The 24,549-nt window shown below is 42.3% G+C and overlaps 1 protein-coding gene and 1 long non-coding RNA gene across 5 annotated transcripts in view; one reads left to right on the top strand and one right to left on the bottom strand.

Annotated features, from left to right (window-relative positions):
* The window catches only part of LOC120093141 (uncharacterized), a 48,499-nt gene that overhangs the window by 7,932 nt on the left and 16,018 nt on the right, over positions 1-24,549 (bottom strand). Inside the window, exons 2-5 of one of the 3 annotated variants that reach the window (XR_005499580.2) lie at positions 23,563-23,680; positions 21,698-21,829; positions 18,509-18,652; positions 16,625-16,714 (exon numbers count right to left, since the gene is read on the bottom strand). This is a non-coding gene — a long non-coding RNA (uncharacterized LOC120093141). Of the gene's footprint in view, positions 1-16,624; positions 16,715-18,499; positions 18,653-21,697; positions 23,375-23,562; positions 23,681-24,549 lie in introns of those variants that run through there. The other 2 variants (XR_005499579.2, XR_010061204.1) reach the window with 2 other exon arrangements.
* Positions 5-20,665, top strand: Ms4a1 (membrane spanning 4-domains A1). Of its 2 annotated transcripts, none has more exons than XM_039079860.2 (7): positions 5-404; positions 13,366-13,539; positions 13,928-14,047; positions 15,558-15,617; positions 17,244-17,480; positions 18,536-18,637; positions 19,893-20,665. In XM_039079860.2, the coding sequence occupies exons 2-7, from the start codon at positions 13,381-13,383 to the stop codon at positions 20,109-20,111; spliced, it is 897 nt and encodes a 298-aa protein (XP_038935788.1). In that variant the 5' UTR covers positions 5-404; positions 13,366-13,380; the 3' UTR covers positions 20,112-20,665. The 2 variants fall into 2 exon arrangements, with proteins under 2 accessions (XP_038935788.1, NP_001386381.1); NM_001399452.1 differs by lacking the exon at positions 5-404 and adding an exon at positions 8,492-8,585.

Here is a 24,549-nt window from a genome sequence, read left to right as displayed (position 1 = left end):
TGATTGTGAGAAAGAGTCAACACATGTACACACTTAAAGTTCACAATTACTTGAAGCAAAATGGGTTGGGAGTCACTCATAGGGGACCATTTTGGCTGGTGAAACCCACTCTGCTACCTGATAATGGCATTTCCTCTTTCGATAGAATGATTACCTGGGTGTATTGGCATGGCCACTTTATAGGCAAAGATATGAACTGAAGCTCAGACTCAGGGGTGACCAAGTCATTTGTCTTTGCTACTTGTGACAATCTCTCAATGACTCCCCTAAGAGACTCCACACAGGGGCTCCTGCTCCATGACGTAGGAAGATGAATTGGAAAGAAGAACGGGTTGGTCAGCAAATTGTGCCTTGAAGTCACAAGATCATCAAATGTTTCGAGCCAGACATCTACAAAAGTACTGGTTAGTTTTTTTTTTAACTTGATACTAACTAGAGTTACCTGGGAAGAGGAAATGCCCATATAAAATGACCTGTGATCATGTTTGTGTGACACTGTGATCTTGATGTGGGTGGGCCCATGTAGCTAGCTGGTTATATGGATGACTCAGTTTGTGTTTCTATTGCTGTGTAGAGACACCATGACCAGGGCAACTCTTGTAAAGGAAAACATTTCATTGGGGCTGGTTTACGGTTATAGGGGTTAAATAGTCCATTATTGTGTGGGAAGCATGGCAGAATGAACCGAGAGTTTTACTTTTGGATCCATAGGCAGCAAGCAGGAGGATTGAGACACACTTCCTTCAAAAAGGCTACACATACTCCAACAAGGTCCCACCTCCTAACAGTGCCACTCCTTATGGGCCTATGGGGGCCATTTCAATTCAAATTACCACAGTGGGTAACAGACCAGAGTAAGCAGTATTCCTTCATGGTTTCTGCTCTAGATTCTTGCTTTGAGTCTCTGACCCGACCTCCCTTAGAGATGAACTGTTATCTGAAAGTATAAGCCAAATAACCCCTTTTGTCCCCTAAATTTCTTTGGGCTGTAGTATTTTTCCATAGCAACAGAGAACCAAACTAAATACTCAAATCAGTAATCAATGATGGCAAATATTGGTGGAGTGACTATGTCTCAGACTTTGTGCCAATTAATACAGCTGCTGCTTATTTGACCTCACAAAAGTCCTGAGGCTAATTTTATTCTTATATCCAAACAAGGAAGCTGATGTGCAAAAAGGATAAGATTTGGTCAGGGTCACAAGGCTTATAGTGATAGGTCCACAGCAACAGGTCATCTGGTTCCACAGCCTGAGAGGTCTCACTCCTTATCTAACAATGTCTACTTCCCAAGTCTTTGAACTAAGCCCTTTATACCCTTCAAAATTAAGAGTCATTACATGTTGACAGACTGTTTTCCCCAAAAACAACCTTTAAATTAATCATTCCATTTGTTTACATCTCAAATGATATCCCATTTCCTGGTTACTCCCTCCACCAACCCCATCACACATCTGCGCCCCCCTACCTTTTGCCTGTATGAGAGTGCTCCCCCACCCACCCACACTCCCCCACCCCACCACTCCAGCATCCCCTTATGCTGGGGTATCAAGCTTTCCCGGAACCAAGGGTCTCCCCTCCCACTGCTGTTAGGCAAGGCCATCCTCTGCTATGTATGTATAGTAGCATGGAGAACGGCACTGGTTTTATTTCCAAGACCACTTAATGAAATGGGTCACAGACTTGATTGCACACTCACTTCATCTGAGGAACTTCCAGAATCCCCAGTGCACAATGGGCACACATCAGTTACATCAGAGTGTGGTGGGAGCTGTGCACTTGATCAGTTTTCAAAGAGAGATTCATGGGCGGATTCCATTGCATAGGATGTCTGGGAGACATTGCTTTAAGACAGCATCGTGGGAAACGGGGGCAACTAGATACTTTGGAGGACTCTTGGCTGTAGTTGGTCTGTCACGTCTCATTCTCTGTATCCTGTGGAATGCACCAGTATGATCTAGGGAAAGAACTAAATAAGATTTTAATGTGGGAGCTGGCAAGATGGCTCAAGTTAAGATTGGTTCCCATTTTTCCATACTTTGGTTCCCAGCATTCACATTGGACAGAATACAACTACCTCTGACTTCAGTTTCAGAGTCTCTAACACCATCTTCAGGCTCCCATGAGCACCTGCATGGTTGTGGTGCACATATGCCCATGCAGACACACACACACACACACACACACACACACACACACACACACACACAGAGGGAGGGAGAGAGAGAGAGAGAGAGAGAGAGAGAGAGAGAGAGAATAACACTTAGGGTCCTTGTGTTGTACTGAAAACATTTCTGCACTCATGGATCCCAAAAGGGGTCTTGAGGACTTCAGAAGCTTGCCAGCCCTCACTCTGAGAACCACTACACTGTATGCATTGCGCTGGTTATTGCTAAGCACTGAGACACTTCCCGTGTCATTTCAATTGATATGGCTGCCCTAAGGGAAGTGTGCCTTTGGTCATAGACATGAAAGTGAAACTCAAGTCAGCCAACTTTTCTAAGAGCACAAAGGGTATCTCATTTAAAAACAGGATTTGAATTAAAATCACCACATGCAAGTCTCATAGTTTTCCGCTGCTTTGGATATATGGAGAAACATACCTTGTTCAAATGAATAAACTAACAGCTTTCTTAGATTTCTTCTCTAAACTGGAAGGAGCTGATGCACGCTCTAAGCTGAAGGTGTATGTATACGGGTGAAGGGCAAGAGAGGTAAGTTTTTATTTCCCATGGAGAGAGGTTCTGGTGGAAGAATATTTGGTACCTGAGCGAGCGATGTCCAGATATATGAGGCTTTAGATGTATTTAAAGTTGAAAACCTGACCCATGACAGTAAGGACTGGTAATTTAGACCGAATATTAAATGACATTTTATCATGCACAGTCACATGATTTGACCATATTTCAACACTACAGGCTTTAAATGCCTAGGCTAAAATTCAGCAACACCTACCTAGTTCTGTGAGCATTCAGCTCTTAGAATTTAAAGTCACTAGATAAATGGCATACGGGATTATAATCAGGATTTTCTTGCTTTTAAAACATTATTTTCTTGATTTCTAACAGTGCATTTGTGGACCAGTTTCTCCATTTCCAAAGCGTTGGTTTCTCTAATCATAAAACAATCAGTGCATACTGTGTATGTGTTATCAAACTTTCTACACAGGCAGTACTTGGCATATGAGTGGGCATTTGATGAATGTTATTTTCCTGTTAAAAATGTGAAGTATCCCCTCAGAGCACAAAGAACTAAAAAAACATTAAATGTTTAAACTTATATTATAGGTGCAACATTGTATCTTTAGGCCTGTAGCCAGATTCTATTATACTTTGAAACTGAGCTTCAGTTCTCCCTTGCCAATGCACTGAAACAAAATCCCTCTGGAAGCAGAGCGTCCTGGGTGTCAGAGCTTTGCTGAGGAATTGGGGACATGCCTTCACTTTACTTCCAAATTGTGGGCTGCCTGCTAGTGATCATCTTTATGGGAGAAAGAGCCAAGTGGAACATTTAGGTCCCATAACATTGCAAAAGCACAAGACCCAGAAAAGCCTAGCCCTGCTTTTCAAGAGCCTGGAGACCAAAGGCTGAGTAAAGGCAGACACAAATAATCATGATGTAGAATGTATTCTTCAGAAGCGGGAAACACGGTACTGAGAGATGGGGTGGGTGGGCATATGTGGATCTGCAAATGCTAAGTGGATAAAAGGACACTGTCAGACAACATCTTTTCAAAATTGGAGCCACAGAATAATGATGAATATACTTCAAAGGAAAACTGTTAAGTGTGTTATAGAATCAATAAAATGTCAAACATAAAACAGGAAAAAGTATAGAACCAAAGGCAGTGACAAGTCCTAATTGTGGTGGACATTTAAGCACACTCAGTCCAAATCAGCAAAGACAACTTAAGTTGGCCATATAAACTGAATTCAAGATAGTTTGAGAGGCATTTGTACTGAGCCAAAGTCAGCCCACTGGCTTGAAAGGCTGGAAGAACAAACAGCCTAAGACTGGAGGGAAATGGGACTTGGCTATGAAGATCAGGTTATGTAGCTCTGGGTCAGGACTCTCAAAGACCGTACATTTGCCAGACCTTACCCTGCTCCCACACGGAGTGCACCAAAAGGTACATCTCCAGCCCACCTGCCATGCCTGGATACGAGTCTCATCCACACTCTGGCTGGAGAGCTCTGGTTTGAATACATTCTTTTTTTTTTAATCTTTATTAAACTGGGTATTTCTTATTTACATTTCAAATGTTATTCCCTTTCCCGGTTTCCATGCCAACATCCTCCTAACCCCTCCCCCTCCCATTCTATATGAGTGTTCCCCTCTCAATCCTCCTCCCATTACCACCCTCCCCACAAGAATCCCGTTCACTGGGGGTCCAGCCTTGGCAGGACCCAGGGCTTCCCCTTCCACTGGTGCCCTTACTAGGCTATTCATTGCTACCTATGCAGTTGGATACATTCTTAAAGAGCTTAGATTAGAAAAGTTAATTCCCAGTGTGACAGTGCTGAAAAGTGGGTCTTAAGTGGTGATTGGTCATAAGACTCTGCCCTTAAAATGCTAACACTGTTACCATGACAACTAGATAACACCCATCCCCAATCCTGTCCATGGGTGTGTGTTCTCTTGCTCGTCTGCCTGAGATATTGGAACATGAAAACCCTGGACATTCCAAACTCCTAAACCTTACTTAATAAATAAGTCTCTGCTAGTTCTAAATTTATAAAAGTCCTAAGATATTCTACTGAGGAGCCAAAACAGACTCTGACATTATGTCACTATATCCAACACATTGCAATAGATACAAAGAGAATCACAACTAGGACGTTGAATGGATGGTGGACCTGCCCTTTTCACTCCCCTCCTCACTACAACATTCCTACAGGTGACCCTTAAGTCTGACCTGAGTTTTCTGAATGGCAGGAAGTTCTCTAACTAACTAGCAGCTTGTTCCACAGATAACTTCAGTAACTTGAGCATCTTTGTATATGTTCCACCAAAACCACCCTCCCCAGGAATACTACTGCTCAGTGGTCCTAATCATATGGCTCTGAACCATCTTAAATGATAGAGAGGAGAAAAGAGAGGAGGGAGAGGGGTGAAATAGCCTCATATTAGTATTGTTACTGTGTTTCAACATTTAGGTAAAATGGAGAAAGTGTCCATTTGAGTGAGGTACCTTAGACCCAAAAAGGACATGCATGGTATATACTCACTAATAAGTGGACATTAGCTAAAAACACACAGAATACCCAGGATACAATCCACAGAACTCAAGAAGGTTAACACGCCGAAGGGATGCTTGAATCCCACTTGGGAGAAGAAAGCAATCATGGGGGCTTGGGGGGGGTAGAGGGAGGGAGGGATCTGGGTGGGAGGAAGAGGGGAAAAAGGGAACATGATCAGGTATTGGGGGAGGAGGAAGAGAAGCCCTGAAGGCCAGTAGAATGAATGGAAATATGTAACCGAGGGGGAGAGGGACCCTCTAGAATGTACCAGAAATATGGGAGGTAAGAGACTCTCAGGATTCAAAGAGAGGGACCTTAGACAAAAGGGCCAAGAGTTGCATGAAGTCATTGTTTTAATAGCTGAGTAGTACTCCACTGTGTAAATGTACCACATTTTCTGCATCCATTCCTCTGTTGAAGGGTATCTGGGTTTTTTCCAGCTTCTGGCTATTATAAAGAAGGCTGCTATGAACACAGTGGAGCACGTGTCCTTGTTATATGTTGGAGCATCTTTTGGGTATATGCCCAGGAGTAGTATAGCTGAGCCCTTACGTAGCACTATGTCCAACTTTCTAAGAAACTGCCAGACTGCTTTCCAGAGTGGTGGTACCAGCTTGCAAACCCACCAACAGTGGAGGAGTGTTCCTCTTTCTCCACATCCTCCTCACCATTGGCTGTCACCTGAGCGGTTTTTTTCCGCTTTTTAAATTTTTTTAAATTTTACTTTTCTTGGATATTTTATATATTTACATTTCAAATGTTATTCCTCCCCCACTTCTCCCTTAACTCCTTTCCCTCCCCCTGCTTCTATGAGGATGCTCCCACTCCCACCCAAGGGTATCTCCTGAGAGGCCCTACCAGAGCCTACTGATACAGATGGGGATGCTTGCAGCCAACCATCAGATAACATGGTGACCCCAGTGAAGGAGTTAGAGAAAGGACTGTAGAAGCTGAAGAGGTTTGCAACCCCATAGGAAGAAGAACAATGTCAACCAACCAGACACCCCAGGAACTAAACCCACCAACCAAAGAGTACACATGAAGGGACCCATGGCTCCAGCTGTATATGCAGCAGAGGATGGCTTGTCTGGCATCAATAGAAGGAGAAGCCCTTGATCCTGTGAAGGCTCTTTTCCTCAGTGTAGGGGAATGCCAGGGTGTTGAGGTGGGTGTGGGTGGGTGGAAGGGGGAGCATCATCATAGAAGCAGGGAGGGGGAGCATGGGAAAAGGGGAAACTGGGAAAGGGGATAACATTTGAAATGTAAATACATAAAATATCCAATTAAAAAAAAACAAAAGGCCCAACAGTGGGTAGACGGAACTTGTAGAGTCCACTTCTAGTAGAAAGACAGGGCATCAAGTGGAGGGATAGGGTTGCCAACCCACAGGCAAAACTCTGATCCAGAATTGATCCTGTCTAAAAGAACTGCAGGGACAAATGTAGTTAGAGAAAGGACTGAAGGAGCTGAGGGGTTTGCAACCTCATAGGAAGAACAACAATATCAACCAACCGGACACCCCAGAGCTCCCAGGGACTAAACCACCAACCAACGAGTACACATGGACAGACCCATGGCTCCAGCTGCATATGTAGCAGAGGATGGCCTTGTCAGGCATCAATGGGAGGAGAGGCCCTTGGTCCTGTGAAAGCTCAATGCCCAAGTGTAGGGGAATGCCAGGGTGGGGAGGCCGGGGGAAATGGGTGGGTGGTTGGAAAATCACCCTCATAGAGGAAGGGGGTAGGGTGATGGGATAAGAGGTTTCCAGAGGGGAAACTGGGAAGGCGGATAACATTTGAAATGTAAATAAATAAAATATCCAATAAAAAATATTAAAAAAATAGAGAAGAGACTGAGGGAAAGGAGGTCCAGTGACAGGCCCAACTTAGCATACATCTCAAGGGAGGCTCCAAGGCCTGACACTATTATTGATGCTGCGGTGTGCATACAGACAGGCGCCTAGCTTGGCTGTCCTCCGAGAGGCCCAACAAGTAGCTGGATAAGACAGAAGCAGATACTTATATCTAACCAATGTACTGAAGTTGTGGCCCCTGTGGTTGAATTAAGGAAAGGCTGGAAGAAGCTGAGGAGGAGCGTGACCCCATAGGAAAACCAGCAGTCTCAAGTAACCCAGACCTCTGAGATCTCTCAGACACTGAACCACCAACCAGGCTGCATACACTAGCTAGTCCAAGGCCCCTGACGCATATACAGCAGAGGACTGCCTGGTCTGGCCTCAGCGAGAGAGAACTCACCTAGCCCTCCAGAGACTCAGGGTGCCTGGGAGTAGGGAGGCCTGGTGGGGGTGAGGCGTGGGATGGGGGAAACATACTCTTGGAGACAGGGAGTAGGAGGAATGGGATGTTGAACTGTGGGCGGGTGAAGAAGGAGGAGGTAATGACTGGAGTGTAAAAAAAAATAAAAACAAAAACAGCTTAAACCAAAATAAAATTAATTTTAAAAAGTCTAACATGAGGTTAAATAGGGAAGAGAGAATAATAGTCTTGAGAAAAATCTAATTTTTGCCTCCCAAATGTTTATAGACTTTCCCCATGTCACCAACTTCTGCCACTTCGCTACTTGACCTATCACTGAAGTCAGTCACAGAGCTCCAAGCAATACTGCAAAGGGAGGGGAGCAGGAAGGGGGAAGGGGGGCTCATATGTAAATGTGCTGTTTCAGGGCCTAGCACCCGAAATGGGAGCTGAGTCTTGCCTCACGCTTCTGAGTGCATGTTCTACAGAGACAAATTTGATTGCAGGCCATTTCTGCTAAATTTGACATAAGATTTACATGGCCCGCTAGAGCTTTGAGCATGAGCAAATTAGGGTATTGTTTAAAAACCAACAAATACTCCCAAGAGTACCTGATTACAGATTCTGAATCTTTGCCTGGGTGCCCCACACACACACCTACTCAGCCCCAAAAGTGAAGCATGAAGGTAAGGCCAGTCCCTACCAGCCCATCTCTGGAGAATTTCTAGCCCTCTTCCAGCCCTTGGGGACCCACCATCCACACCTGCTTACAGGGTGGAGGCTGCAGAAGTTCTTCTAATTAAGGTAGCATGAAGTGCTCCAGGCAGTCCCCAGGGTAATTTTTAAGAAGTGAAACCTCCTGGTAAGGCAGAAACTTTTTTGTATATCCTTTGTATCAAAGCAAAGTGATTGGAGCAAATCTCAAGGTAACAGAAGCTGCTAATTTCCTGTCACCTGGTGTCAATCAGAGGTACCACTCGGGGCCTGGTCTATCTCACTCATCTTCAAGAACTTGAGATAGAAGAGGCCAGCTGATCTCAGCAGTGAACAGCTAAATTGGTCCTTGAGCCTTCAAGCCTCGGAGACCCAGGTAAGGATTGAATTTGCTCTGTTTCAATAACTCTAATAGAAAGAAAGTCTGGATGAAAAGAGTGGTTTTAGAGAATAGAAAGTCAGCTTTCAGCCTGGGGTATCGCTGGTGAGACTTTCAAATGGCAGCATGATTTAGTGTGGCGATTTCAAGGCTGGATGTGCCACCCCTCTCCTAATGGCTTTCCCTCTCAAAAATGACTCTGGGCAGTAGCTGTCGAGCGGATTCAAACATGGAGACAAGGTCTCTAGAATGTTGTGCTCCACCTGGGGCTCTACCACATAGAAGCTGCATAACCTTGGGTGAGTTACTAAACTTCTCCATGCCTCAATTTCCTCATCCATGAAATGGGATCAATAACACGAGGTCCTCTGCATCATGAAGATAAAACCTAGAATACAGAATTGTTTTAGGACTACCTGAGACCAAATTAGAAAATAATACTGGCCATAAAAATCTAACTCCATTCCTCTCTGCTCAGCTGAGTTTGTCTCCAAAGAGAAAACTTCAGTGTAAGCATATGCAGATGATGTAAAACCTTACCATCTGGCATTGGAATACTGAGCACAAATCCTGTTTTCTGTCTATAATCTAAGAAGCCAAGGGTGCGAGTGGGCGCTAGAGACGGGGTAGAGAGATTGACTTTAAGCAGATTCTAATGCGCTCCCGAAAGTAAACAGTAAAGTAAGTGTGTCGGGGGTGGATGAGGTGGGCAAGGTGGGTGGAGAGACAGACAGAGACAGAGAGACTTTCCCTGTTTTCCTCATAATGGTTTTGTTTCACTGATGGTCAGGTGAAGTGGAGGTTATCACTTTGTGAATAGAAAGCATCCTGAGCATTTACCTGCCCAGAGAGGAAGCCAAGCTTGGTGGTCTGTTTAAGCCTGAACTCACAGAATCACAAGAGGCCGGTTTGGCATATAACCCCACACAGTTCCCTTGCTGGGTTGGCACCGTGTGCAGGAGTCACACTAAAATAAAGTAGCTGTAGAAAAGGAATAAACATGAACTGCTGTTGACTCTGAGGAAGTTCTTACCATCAGCCAAGAAGTAGCCTGAGGTAACATGATGGTCCTTCTTGGGGGGGGGGGGGGTATTGTCAGGACGTGGAGAGAGACCAGGAAGGACTAGCTTGAAGGTTTTGCAGATTCAGCAAAGAAGCAGGAGACAGGACAGGCATGACCTGGACACAGGCTCTGAAAGTCATCCAGAGCTGGACTGCAATGAGGAGTCAGAAGGATGTCTCAAGAAAGCCAACGAGAGTTAGAGACAGTGAGGTGGGTTGGTGAGAGCCCAGGAAGAGCACGACTTAGAGATTTAAGGTGATGTATGTGTCTTGGCTGCTTTGTGGGGCATATAGTAGAAAACATATTGAAGGAAAACGGTATCCAGAGCACTTCTAGCAACTCTTACATTTATTTGCTTATTTATTATTTAGTATGTTTGCACACATGTGTACCTATGTGGAAGTCAGAGGACAATCTGCAGAAGTCAGTTGTCTCCTATCATGTGAGTTCTGGGAATGGAGTGCTAAGCCATCTGGCTGGCCTGATCCGCAAGATTTTTTTTCTTATGCTATACCAGGAAAGTAAGTCAGAATCAATATGTAGATGACACTAGGTGTAGGGAAAAGGTCCATGTGTAAGAGGTATTACAGAGGAAATGGCATGATTTTGCTATTGCCTGAATATAAGGGAGCTGAAGGAGCAGGGGTAAAATCTCCCTCCAAGCCTCTGTTTGTGTGCATACACACACACACACACACACACACACACACACACACACACACACACACATGCAAACACATGTGGAAGATAGGTTAATATTAGAAATCTTCTTCAGTCACAAAACAGGTCTCTCACCCAACTTGAAACTTAAAAATTTGGCTAGACAGGCTGGCCAGCAAACCCAAGGGATCTATCCACCTATACTTCCTTCATTGAAGTTACAAGTGCATGCTACCACAGCCAGCATTTTATATAGAAGCTGAAATCCATACTCCAGTCTTCATGCTTGTAAGACTTGACCTGAACCATCTCATAAACCCCCTGGTTCCAATGTCTTAAGTCTGAGCAATTAGCAAAATAAAGTGACCTGAGGCACTGTACCCAGAAAAGGCCACAGGCTACAGCACAACCTTTGTACAGAGTTTCGGTTGAATGGCAGAATCTAGTTGAAGAGTATCAGGGACTGTGTCCGTGAGGAGGAAGTTAGGGGAAAAGGTAGAAAGCAAAAATTTTAAAAGCTGAAGGGAGGAAAGGGAAAACAGAGTGGTAATGGGGGACGTTGCCATATTTTAAAATGAGAGTTTGGGTTGGGAAACAAGGTAGCATAATAAAGGTCAGTAGTAATAATTATTCTTTGGATATGTATTATCATATCGATCACAGGACAACTATAACTTATCCTAATTTCACAGAGATCACAAATGTAGATGGCTCTTTCTACTACATACTGCCACACACAAGGAGTGAGAGTAGGTCCCAGGAAGAAGGGATTTCCGGAAGAAGTGAACACCTTGGTGGAAGCAAATGGACTGAAGGAAAGAATGTCAGATTCAACCGCAGCTCAAAGCATGGGACAGGAAGAATAAATGCAAAGCTACTTTGAGGGGCAAAGGGGGAAGTTAAGGTTGGGGGCGTGGCTCAAGTGTCTCAGAAGATGATGGAATTATTAGTCTTAAGAGTCATTCTTTAAGCCCAAACCAGAGAAGATACTGTGAGATCTTCCCGGGATACAGGGAAAAAAACGGCCATGCTTTTAGAAGTCAAAAGGGTTTGTGGGAGCTGCAGTGGGTGATAAAATAGAACAGTGTGTGAGCAAATTAAGTCATCATTTCAGTGTCAGTATTGATTTTAATATTTGTGAAATATGAAATGATTTCCTATTGTCATATTTGACCAATGTGACCAGTAACCCTACTAATATACCAATCTTTGCTATGAACTGAAGTCTATTGAAACAATTTGTATGATTTTTTTAATAAGGCAATGATGCAAAAACCTACATTTGTAGGAGTATGTGGACCAGCTCTAGCTTCATCTGTTTCCATTAAATGTAATTTTATTGCACCAACCTGTAGTGCCCTCATGTGTGTGAGAAAGGGAGGGAGGACAGGGAGATCATTAGCATAAGATGGCATATAAAAGTAATTATTTTGGCTATAAGATATTTTGTAATAATAGTTATTCAACACTTTGTAGAAATGTAGTTATTACAAAGATATTATTCTAACAGAAAGATGTTCTTCTCTCCATATTATTACTGCCAATAGGCCATACAGACACTCCCACTAGACTCTGCCTAAATAAAAAGTTCATCTCAGTAACAATACAAAGCCAATACTTAGTAAGCAGTTGGGAACTCTGGCAGAATTATAATAATGGTAGTCCAATCATTTCCTTCAACCTGAACAATTAATGAGCTTGCATTTGTTAAGTCACCATCACTAAAATTCGTTCCCTAGAATGGAGTGAAGTGACTTCTAACTCATTCTCTAGTTGCCAAATGATCTTGGGAAAATAACTGATGTGAACCTCTATTGACGTATCTACTAAAGGTGATACAATGGCTCCTAAGAGGGAGGTCTGAGAAAAACTGGAACTAGCACACTAATATCCCTGGGACATAGTGCATGCTCAAGTAAACAACTGTGGCACTGCAGTCCAACCTGCGGGTACACAGAATGAGGTATAAGGTCTTTGCCAAAGGATGCCCCATATCCAGGGGAAGCATCCTTACTTGTGACATGAGCAAACTGGCTTCTCAGATTTTTCTAGCTCCAGAGCAATATTCATTTGCATACTCTTAGGTGGGCTATGTAAATAATTTTTATGGTTAATGGTCTCGTGGGATGGTTTGTGGCATGAAACAGACTCCCCTGGGCCATGTGACAGCTGCTAATTTAGAACAGGAGGGAAATCAAGTAAGAAATGCTTCCCTAAAACCCATGTTGCAGAAAAGTCAAATTCTGTGTTGCTTTAAGTCATTAAGAGTGTGCATATTTTTGAAGGGAAAGGAAGAGAAATGAAACTGTTCCCCACAGGAGTCAGAGCAGTGAGACTGCACTGCAGTTGACAAGTTAGGGGCTTCTTTTCAGGTAATTAGTAATTATAGTTACCTAACATGTCTGTCCTGGTCCCCTCTTCTGTAAAACAGAGGCAGTGATTCATCCCTTGTCTCCTCTGCTGGGCTCAGAAAAGATCTCCCAAGAGGAATTTCTTTGTACTTATAAAACAGGACAAAGTGTAAGAGATTCACTTGCCCAGCCCCCCATGTACTTAATAAGATTCAGCAACCTGGGTAGACAGTCTTAATTCCACAGCTTACAATTAGCCAGATGTGTGGTCCTACAGAGGGATGTCCAGGGTACAGAAAATAGCAATGAAATTCAAGTACATGGTTGATGTAACCAATGGATGGATACTCCCAACACAAGACACATGAAGAAAGCTAAATAGTCAGAGCTGGAAGGAATGTGACTCATTGTCTCATCACTTTGCTACCCTCTTTCCTTGTCCTCGGCTCATATGTCCACTCACTTAATGATAATTCTATGGAAGGGCACTGTTCTGTTCTCATTTTATAGATGCATAAAGTAAAAACTACAAGATTCTTTCCTATAACATAGTAGTCGACCTTGTCTTACATCTGAAGATACTAGGAAGAGGACAGTCTCAGTGGCACCATCAAGGGAATACTAAAAGAAGTATTAGATGGTGTCAGAAGGTAAGATTGCCAAAGACTTTGTCTTTGATCTCACCTCACTGTTTTCTTTTCAGGGGTTTGAAAATAGAATGACAACACCCAGAAATTCAGTGAGTGGACCTTTCCCAACAGAGCCTACAAAAGGACCCCTCGCCATGCAACCTGCTCAAAAAGTAATCCCCAGAAGACCATCTTCACTGGTGGGCCCCACACAAAGCTTCTTCATGAGGGAATCAAAGGCTTTGGGGGTAAGACTGTTTTCCTCCATTCCACACTCTGGAGATACTCTGGCTGGCAAATATTGATGCTTCAGGCTGTAAATGGAATTCAGTTTGCCTCACACAGACAGGTTTAAGTGACCATGTTCTCAAAGTGGGCGATGCCAGAGGACACCAGTTAACACCTGGATCACTGCAGAATAATCTTACATCATTGCTTTTTTAGACATATCTGTTCCTTGAAAATGCGCTGTGTGGTGAGAGAGGTCGATATGAACAAGGAGGCAAAATTCTGGACAGCGCTACCACTCCTTTTAGGACCAATGCATGGTGTCTACTCAGGTCTCAGGTCTCCCATGTTGCCTTTGACCCCTACCAGTGAGTTCAATCCTCACCAGTGCCTTTCTTCTCTCCTCAGGCTGTCCAGATCATGAATGGCCTCTTCCACATTTCCCTGGGGGGACTGCTGATGATCCCCACAGGAGTTTTTGCACCCATCTGTTTGAGTGTATGGTACCCTCTGTGGGGAGGCATTATGGTAAGTTACAATAAACAGCAACAACTTTTGAGATGTTGAAGGAGGAAAAAAGCCAAAAAGGATCTAGGTTGTTTCTATGTTGAGGAAAGTAATATGGGCAGCAGAATCTTACGGGGTTGGCATAATTAAGTAGGAAGGAGGGTAGACTACACTACGAGGCTCCTGCGGTTGAAGGGGTCATATTCCATGTGGATTCACAGAAAGGAGCTGTGTCAGCTCTTCTCAGGCGATGAAGACTGTACAAAGCAGGGTCTCTGCATAGCTGGCTAGTGCAGGGTATGAGACACTGGATGTTTGGCACTTTGGAAGGAAAGGAGAAATGGAAACAACCCTAAGTCCTCCCATGTCTCTACAAGTCTATTAGTTACTATGGAACCTGATGAAATTATTTTCATCTCAAATAATCTTTTATACTTACAAGTTCAGCAACGCTCTTCTGGGCTACTTAATGTACATGTTTCCCAGCCTTATAAATTCTGTGGATGACATGAGGCTAGGTAGTGTTTATTTTGCCTGGACACTTTTCATGACTATGTCCCTCTAAGAGTGAGTCCAGAATTGAAGCTTCCACGAACCAAGGTAGATTAGTCGTAAGATTTCTGCACTTCATTGTTTGAACTTGGGAGAAATATTCACTCTTACTTCCTGTAGCAACCAATGATGTGATAAAGTGTATCATATTCAAGTCCTGCCTTCTACACATCAAGGCTATTAAGTCACTGTGAACACACACACACACACACACACACACACACACACACACACGAACATTTTCACTAATTTACAATGAGAGAGATGGGCTGGGGAGATGCCTCAGTGGTGAACACTAGCTGCTCTCCCAGAAGACCCAGGTTCAATCCTCAGCACCCACATGGCAGCTCACAGCCATCTGTAATGCCAGTTCCAGAGGAATTCAACATTTTCTCTTCTGGCCTCCTTGGCCAGGCATGCTCTTGGGGCACAAACATGCAGACGAAACAGCCACACACATAAAAAATATCATATTTTTATTGAAAAGAGGGAAAATGTTTTAATTCACACTTTCTCTCCCACCTGTGCTTGCCAGTCACCCACCGTAATTGTGTTTTTAAAGCTAGAGACAAAGTGTAATCGTAGCCTGTGTAGATAAGGAATAAATCATGTTACTAGAGGGGATTCCTTATGTCTCTATTTGATGGTATGGGCCCAGGGGGTTCTCATTGACAAGGAAAGGTGTGAATTCTCTCTCTCTTTTCTTATTCTATTCCTAGTTAGAGGTCCCAAAGGTTGAACAGCACAGCCTGCATGTATGAACCCGAATAACAAAGAAAGATGGCTTCCAAGAAATAATTTAATGTGATGAAATTTAATATACAGCTTAATGAAAGACACACAAAAGAATGTAGATGGTTCCTTCCCAAGCAGTTATCAGTGGCTAACAGTCACCTTTTGTCTCTCCCCTTCTGCTCCTCCGTCTTCCTGCTCCTCCCCCTTCTGCCCCTCCCCCCTTCCCACCCCTCTCTCTTTGTAGTACATCATTTCAGGATCACTCCTGGCAGCTGCAGCAGAGAAAACCTCCAGGAAGAGTTTGGCAAGTAATCATATGCCCTGTCCCACACACGAAATACACAGCTACTTTCTCAGTAGAAAACAAGCCCAGGGACCCTAAAAAGAGCATTGTAGTTACAGACTCTTCTCTGAGCAATGGAACCTATCCTGGTTGCGATGTGATTTTTTTTTCACAAGACACTCAAAAATGACATCTGCCTAAGTCTGTCGATGGTGAGGAATCAAAGGCAGGGTCAGAAGACCAGACTTGATAATTTTTCAATGCTAAGTTCCCTGTGGAGGTGACAGACCTAGAATATCTTGAAAGAATGTTACTTAGGAAATGATGCACCATTTAGGAAAATGATACTTGAGTTGGGTCCCAGCTTGATCATAGCCTTACAATGAGACTCAGAACCCCAAGCAAGTACAGGAGTGCCATGGAGTCCCCCAAAGCCCCTATGAACAGAAGTGCTAGTCTTGACACAGAAAATCAATATAAAGATGAGATGGGGCGATAAGGCCTACAAGAGCTTGTCCATAAAGATTTATTTATATCCTTTTAAAATAAGTAACCTATAGAATTCCTGAATCTGGGTGGCTGATCAGAGCTCACCACCAAATTTCACTCTAAAAAAATCCTCTAATAATACTTATACTTACTAAGTACATGTCACTTTTGGATTGAGGTGGTTCTTACTTATAGTCTATCTGAAAAATATCAATTTAAGGGAATTTACAAATATCAAATACAACCCAAACTACCAAATTGCCATTAATAAGTCACATAGCCAGGAGTGAAATATGTTAGTGAAACATATCAATAATGCCTCACCATATGGCATATGATATAGCAAGCTTTTATCACCCGCACAGGTCAGAGTAGTCAGAGCCATGTCCTCTAGACTGTGCTACCAAGAGAAATTTGCCCTAATGGATAACATCAGTAGGGAGCAGTGTTGTTATTATTATGGGTGATACATTTTATTTGATGGTTGTCTTAGTCAGGGTTTCTATTGCTGTGACAAAATGCCATGACCAAAAAGCAAGTTGGGGAGGAAAGGGTTTATTCAGCTTACACTTCCACATTGCTGTCTATCACCAAAGAAGTCGGAATAGGAGCTCAAACAGGGTAGAAACCTAGAGGCAGGAGATACAGAGGCCAAGGAGGAGTGCTGGTTACTGTCTTGCTTCACATGGCTTGCTTAGTCTGCTTTTTATAAAACCTAGTACTACTAGTCCAGGAATGGCATCACCCACAATGGGCTGGGCCCTCTCCCATCAATCAGTAATTAAGAAAATGCCTTATAGCCAGATCTTATGGAGGCATCTTCTCAATACCATTAATCCTCACTTGCTCATTCAGTGCATGTCTGGGAAGTCGGCAGCAATGAAAAAGTCCAGAGATGTGAGTAGATGTGAGTGAAGGATCATTGGAATTTTGGTAAATTGAATAGATGGTGATGGCTTAAGACAAGGAGACTGGAAAAGGGGGGGAGAAGGAGGCTAAACACAATAACAAAGAGGCTAAACCCCATAGCAAGCACTGATCTAGAACTCAGGTGTGGTGTCCTCATGAGTCAGGGGAATGATGGCTGAAATCCTATATCCTGCTTTATGTTTTCCAAACAGAAATCAAATCTAATGAACAAACCTGCCTCTGTTTCAGGTCAAAGCGAAAGTGATAATGAGCTCTCTAAGCCTCTTTGCTGCCATTTCTGGAATAATTCTTTCAATCATGGACATACTTAACATTACAGTTTCTCATTTTTTAAAAATGGAGAGACTGGAACTGATTAAAACTCCCAAGCTATATGTTGATATCTACAACTGTGAGCCATCCAATTCCTCAGAGAAAAACTCCCCATCTACACAGTACTGTAACAGCGTGCAGTCTGTGTTCTTGGTAAGTCTGAGAGCAGTGACTCCAGGGAGGGAATGCGCTATGCTCCATATGAACATCAACTCCACATCCAGGTACTCTGTGTCTGCTATTTTTTTTTGTATGTAGCTTTGGACCAGAACCCTCCTCATATACTGCCTCTGTTGACTTGAGAAACAAATTGGTTGCCATAGGCAACACACTTAGAACAGTGTCATTTGTAAAAGAGATTCTATCTGTAACTTTATCATTTCTTCTGAGGGATGCTCTTGTTGTGTGGTACTGGGTGGTCTAATACTGTCTATTTAGCCTAGACTAGCTTCACATTCACAACAATCCCGCTCCTATTTCCTGAATGCTGGACTTACTGGCACAGGCCACTACACCAAGCGTTATGAGTTCATCATTCTTAATATCATTGATGATATTAATAATTACCATTATTAATAAAACATAGAGGAAATTCCTAAAATGTTATTGACATATTAGTCATCATTGAAGTTTGAATGCAGAGTTTAAAGGGGAAAAGAAGTGTATCTCTCAAATGTTGTGGAGTTTCCTCAATATGATATCACATCCCCCTAAAGATGATACTATTTCTTTGGAGACAGGGTCTCATGTAGTCCAGTCTGGTCTTCACTATACTGTAACTATTCTATACTAAACTTCTGATCTTCCTAACTCTACATCTCCTAGTGCTGAGATTTTACAGGGATGTGCCGATATGCCTAGTTTACATAGTGGGACTAGAACCTAAGACTTCAAGTATGCTAGCGGTGTATCCTACCAATTGAGCTATGGTATCAGGCCAAACTAAAAGAATTTTATATGAGTCTTTCTTTAGAAGAATTTTTTTAAAAAAGAGTTGATCTTTCAGTTTCCTATTCCCACCTTACCTTCTCGTGCCTGCCTAAAAGATGCTATCTCTTAGCAACTGCTTCCCATAGCAATTCGGCTTACTCGCCTAAAGAACTGAGCTCAATTTTTGCGCCTTGAGCTCCAGTCATTTGTCACTCCTGTGCACTGTGCATGTCCAGCTGCTGTTCTCTCACCTGTGCCTCCATGCTGTTGATTTCCAGGGCATTCTGTCGGTGATGCTGATCTCTGCCTTCTTCCAGAAGCTCGTGACAGCCGGTGTTGTAGAGAATGAGTGGAAAAGAGTGTGCTCCAGGCCCAAATCTGTAAGTTGGAGTTACCTGTCCACAACAAGCTAGAAAATTAATATCTACAAAGAATTGTTTACATAGAATATGATCTGGTGAAATTTTGGAATTGGGAGTTTCATTGGGAAAAAATAAAGTTTTGTTGTAATTTTTGGAACCCAGAAAACACCAGTAGTGACAGCCAATATTTTGAAGAGTAACGGAGTCTACAGTTAGACAGATGCTACACAGTTCCACAGGTACACAAGTGTGCCTGCCACCCAGCCTTTCCCTCTACTTGACTTCAGACTCCCACTCCCACTTTGTCTTACTGTTCTACTGAAATGCAGTAATGAGATGGCCTGGTCAACGTGACTTATAAAAGAAAGCACTTATTTGGGGTTCACAATCCCAGAGGATAAGTTAGAGTCCATGACCATCATGGGGAGGATCGTGGCAGTGGGCAGTCAACCATGGCTCTGGAGAAGTAGCTGAGAGCTGACTTCTGATCCACAAGCATGAGACAGGGAGAACTAACTAGAAATGGCTTTGACTTTTATAACCCCAAAGCCTACCACTGGTGATATATCTCCTCCCACAAGGCCACACTTCTGATCACTCCCAGTTCTGCCAACCGCAGAACAAGTATTGAAAAGTTTAAGCCTGTGGTGGACATTGGTATTCACACCTGGATGGCGTGCCCTCTCCCATTGTAGTGTGGTGAAGGCTAAAGGCTGATGAAGTCACTGGTTCGTGGATTTTTTCAGTGTTCCCTTCCACTCCCTTCACCTCATTCCACTTCCAAAACAATAGTATTTCAAAGAGTCTCCAAAACTAGGAAATATGAATGTTTCAATAGTACCTCTATTATAAACTATTTCAAAGTGGCAGACTATAAGATTTAGCTTATAACCTAATAGTCGTTACTGATTCCTTCATTACAAATATGGGAGGAAGGCAGGATGAGAATAACTTCCCCAGGTTATAATCACTAAAAGCAAATCAGTTCTAGAATCTAAACTCCTCTATTTTTGATATTTTTCTTTTTTTCATGTTGTATGATTATTCCAGGCAAAATGGCAAATGCCTGGAGCACTTAACAATTTACTCAGAATTGGGGTTTAATAAGTAGATGATTTGACAAGAATATGAGCATCCATGCAGCCAATCCTTGTATCTATAGTATAAGGTTAACTAAACAAAAAACCTGAGAATAATTTGGCATTTGGATATACATAGATTGTTGGAAGGTGTGTCGAGGATAAAAGTCAAGAGGCATTTGTTTATTTTCTAGAATGTGGTTCTGCTGTCAGCTGGAGAAAAAAAAGAGCAGACAATTAAAATGAAAGAAGAAATCATTGAGCTAAGTGGAGTATCTTCCCAACCAAAGAATGAAGAGGAAATTGAAATTATTCCAGTGCAGGAGGAAGAAGAAGAAGAAGCAGAAATAAACTTCCCAGCACCTCCCCAAGAGCAGGAATCCTTGCCAGTGGAAAATGAGATCTCTCCTTAAGCTCTTTTTTAATAAGCATTATTGTTTAGAGAGCTTCCAAGACACATAGTTACACTCATCTCTTGTGGCCTTCCACAATCTGTTCTCCATATTTCCACAGCTTACCCTTGCATAGAGAAGCCACATCTAGCTCTCGTTCACATTTGAAGAATGCAGTGATTATAAAGGACTGCCTTGTTTCTTGCTTAGGGAACTTTACATTGGCAGAAATGCTGAAGAATTCTCATTCACCTTTTCCTTGGATGGGTGTCTCAGTAGTGGTAATGCTTTTTCTCCATTTCCTCCATCAGCAGTTACAGCAGAGGGAAAAGACACACGACTCTTCCGTTCATCTCTGAACTCTCTGACTCCTTCTAAATTTTTAGTGGAGTCCCTTTTGCATTATTGTTTTAAGGAAAATAACAATAATAATAATGAGAGGAAATGAGCTGCCTATATGCCTGTGGGGAAGGCACAAAATGTGACCTGTTCTTCAAGCTTCTGTATCCCACTTGGGAAGCTGCAAAAGGCTTATTCCTAAGCCTGTCTGTACAAAAAGCATAGCTTACACATAAGCAAGTCTCTGTGTCTTAACTTTGTCCAGCTCCAGTTTCTTGGCCTCTGGTCACACAGTTTATGTACTTGTATTCTTTAGTCAGGAGAAGAAAGAAGGGTGGGACAGAAATGTCATCAATGGGTACCCAGATGTCAAATCATAAGCAATAGCTGTGCTTACATGTGCTTTCCACGTGACAGAGTAGTTTATGGAATAGTTTCATTTGGTCTTTCATGACCACAAAAGAATCCCTATCACTATTTTGCAATTAAGTTGAAAGTAAGAAGCAAGCCAAGGTATTCTATGACAGTTGTAGGGACTTGAGTCAGAGCTTGACCCAGCTCTTCAAATTCTAGTGATGTTTGAAATAACCAAATTATCTATGCTCATATGTCTGCATAAGCTATGTCAAAGAACATACTCTATGAGCAATGCACTGAGTCACAAAAGTTAGAATTGGATTTGACACCATATGAATAAAGACACCTAGAATCTTACAACATTTGGAAAACTAGTCATGGCATTAATGTGCAATTAGCTGGTAAGTTATTAAGACTCACTATAAATGCATCTTATATGCACTATAAATGACCACAAAAAGAAGATCACACTTAGAAACAACACAATTAAAAATACCAAATCTCGGGCCACCATACTTTCCCACCCCTGTTTGTGTGCGGAGATGCTAGCTAGCACCTGACCTAGAAATACTGTTAGCCTAAGATCTCGCCATAACCTATCATCCAGATACCATGACCAGTCTAGGCATGAACAACTTGAGTCACACTCCTTGGAATATTTCTACTTTATTGGAGGCTACTGGTGGGAAATATTTCTTGTAATTACAAAGAAAATGGAAGTAAAATTTTTACCCTTGTGGTCTTCAAAACAAGCTCTAAGTAAACAAAACTTTGTGTCTGTGCCTGCACTGGATAACTCCACCTTGGGTGTTTCTTCTTCGTAACATCAAACAAGGGAATGCTTCTGAGGCTAACACTAATCTATGTTTGAACAGTGGCACATCCAGTCATATTGAGGTATTCCTACATACCTGACACGGGCTCCCAAGGAAATTATTCATCCAGTAGGTCATCACTCATTACTGCTCACTCTTGCAAGCCATAACTTGATTCACCATATCCAGCACATGGAAGATACCCTACACTAAAGATCATGGCAGTGCCTGGAGAAGGTGAGAAGGTAGGAAGGGGAGTGTCGAACTGAAAATTTTTTGAATGCAGTATTCAATCTGAAAATATTCCCCTCTCTGAAACTCATTTCCTTAAGGATTTTACTTTAGCCATTATTAGATTCTCAAATAATTAATCTTTGCCAATTTCTTGTAACTCTGCATTAGATAACTTCAGTGTCTATTTAAAAAGAATAAAAATTCTCATGAGCCTCCCCCGCCAAACCTCCATTGATGTAGAATGAAATTGCATTACCCAATGGCAGATATGTTTATCAAAGCAGAAGGCATTTCTCTAGCTTTAAGTTAGATTTTCCTCACAATTTTTATTTTTATAGAAACAATTTTGTAATCATAAAGAACAAAAGCTTTGAAAAAATAAGACCAGTTGCACCCATGGGCTAGACATCCATGTAGCATGTGGTGGCACAAAGCTACCCACGTGTGACAGCTCGGGAGCAAAAGACAGCTACAAAGGTTTGGGTCCCAACAGCTCTTCAAAAAACTAACTCAAAATGGATCAAAAGCATAAATGTACAAGGTACCATTAAAAAATACCTAAACGAAAAATACAGACTTCAAATTTGTGACCCTAAATTAGACAATAGTTTCTTAAATATAGCAAATGATAAGCAACTAATGAAGATTAAATGCTATCAAAATTTTAAAATTTTATGATATTTTAAAGATTTTAAAAACTGTTTTGTTTATGTGTGCTTATATGAGTCTGTGTGAGTTTATTTGTACCACATGTGTGCTGGGACCTGCAGAGGCCAGAGGGAGGGGTGCTAAATCCCCTGGAACTAGAGATAAAAGTGGCTTTTGAGCTGCTATGTGGTGCTAGGAAATGAACCCAGGTTCTCTGCAAGAACAGCAAACAGTCTTAACTATTGAGCCATCTCTTTAGGCCCTGAAAATTTATGACTTAAAGGACACAAATTTTAAAAATGTAAATACAACTCACATAAGAGGGAAACATTTACAAATCCTGAATCTGACAAAGGGGCTGTCCCCAGAATTCAGAGAGAAAGCTTAAATTAATTTTTTGGGGGGAAGGTAGTATAGACTTTTAAGTTAGCAAATGATTTGAACATATACTTCTCCCAGCCACAAAGAGCCAATAAGCAAATAAACTGTTCACAGTCATTATACACTGGGAAAATATGGATAAAAACTTCAGTGTGAGACAGCTTCACATTCATGAGCTTGGCTACGAACAGCAAGAAACAAGAAAGTGTTACTAAGGATCTGTGGAATCAAAGTGCTCATTATTAAAATGTTAAATGTAAAGTTTCCGTTTGACCCATGAAGTTCACTAGCAGGCAGACCCCAAGGAGGATAGAAATGTTAACATACAAACTTGAGAACGATAGTCCATAGACAAATAACTAAAAATTGGAAAGAACTCAAATAGCTACCAACTAATGGGTAAACAGGGAAAACTATGAAAAACTACTCATCTACCAAAGGAAAAGAAGGCACATCTCATTAACTTAAAAAACATCATGCTAAGGAACAAGTAGCCAGTTTTATTTTTCTTCTTATTATTATTTTTTTATTATTAACTTGAGTATTTCTTATATACATTTCGAGTATTATTCCCTTTCCCGGTTTCCGGGCAAACATCCCCCTCTCCCCTCCCCTTCTTTATGGGTGTTCCCCTCCCCATCCTTCCCCCCTTGCCGCCCTCCCCCCAACAATCTAGTTCACTGGGGGTTCAGTCTTACCAGGACCCAGGGCTTCCCCTTCCACTGGTGCTCTTACTAGGATATTCATTGAAGTAGCCAGTTTTAAAAGTTCACATGTTGTTTGATTCCATTTACGTGACATGCCCACAGTGGTTTCCTGAGACCAAAGGTAGAGGAAAATCATGAATTGATACTAATTGTTTGAGGAATTATAGAGTGCTGATGTTTCCCTCAATCTCTTGAATCAGTTTTGGTGTTTGTTTGGGGTGTTTTTTGTTTGTTTGTTTTGTTTGTTTGTTTGTTTTGTTTGTTTGTTTGTTTGTTTTGGTACTAGATTCCAAGATTGGATTCTATATATTTTATTCTTTTTTTGACATTTTTCTACTGGATTTTTTAATTTACATTTCAAATGTTATCCCCTTTCCCAGTTTCTAGTCCATAAACCCATCCCATCCCCCCTGCCCCTTCATCTTTGAGGATGTTCCCCCTCCCCATGCATCCACTCCTTCCTGCCCCCCACCATCACATTCCCCTACACTAGGGGGGTCCAGCTTTGGCAGGATCAAGGGCTTCTCCCATTAATGCCCAACAAGGCCATCCTCTGCTACACATGGAGCTAGAGCCATGGGTCTGTCCATGTGTACTCTTTGGATGGTGGGATCTAGCTGGGAGCTCTGGTTGATTGGTGTTGTTGTTCTTATGGGGTTGCAAATGCCTTCAGCTCCTTCAATCCTTTCTCTAACTCCTCCAAGGTGGACCCCATTCTCAGTTCAATGGTTTGCTGCGAGCATCTGCCTCTGTATTTATCATGCTCTGGCTGAGCCTCTCAGGAGACAGTTGTATCAGGCTCCTGTCAGCATACACTTCTTGGCATCAGCAATATTGTCTGGGTTTGGTGGCTGTATGTCTATGGGCTGGATCCTCAGGTGGGGAAGTCTCTGAATGTCCATTCCTTCAGTTTCTGCTCCAAACTTTGTCTCCATATCTCCTCCTATGAATATTTTTGTTCCCCCTTCTAAGGAGGAC

This window comes from Rattus norvegicus, chromosome 1 (genome assembly GCF_036323735.1).
Source record: "Rattus norvegicus strain BN/NHsdMcwi chromosome 1, GRCr8, whole genome shotgun sequence".
Taxonomy (NCBI): Eukaryota; Metazoa; Chordata; class Mammalia; order Rodentia; family Muridae; genus Rattus; species Rattus norvegicus.
Note: the sequence above shows the minus strand (reverse complement) of the source record. Positions and strands in the feature narration are given on the sequence as shown.

Coding starts and splice junctions, on each gene's coding strand:
- Ms4a1 (XM_039079860.2), top strand. CDS start 13,381: ATGACAACACCCAGAAATTCAGTGAGTGGACCTTTCCCAACAGAGCCT. Junction 17,481..18,535: donor GCGTGCAGTCTGTGTTCTTG/GTAAGTCTGAGA, acceptor GTTGATTTCCAG/GGCATTCTGTCGGTGATGCT. Junction 18,638..19,892: donor TGTGCTCCAGGCCCAAATCT/GTAAGTTGGAGT, acceptor TTTATTTTCTAG/AATGTGGTTCTGCTGTCAGC.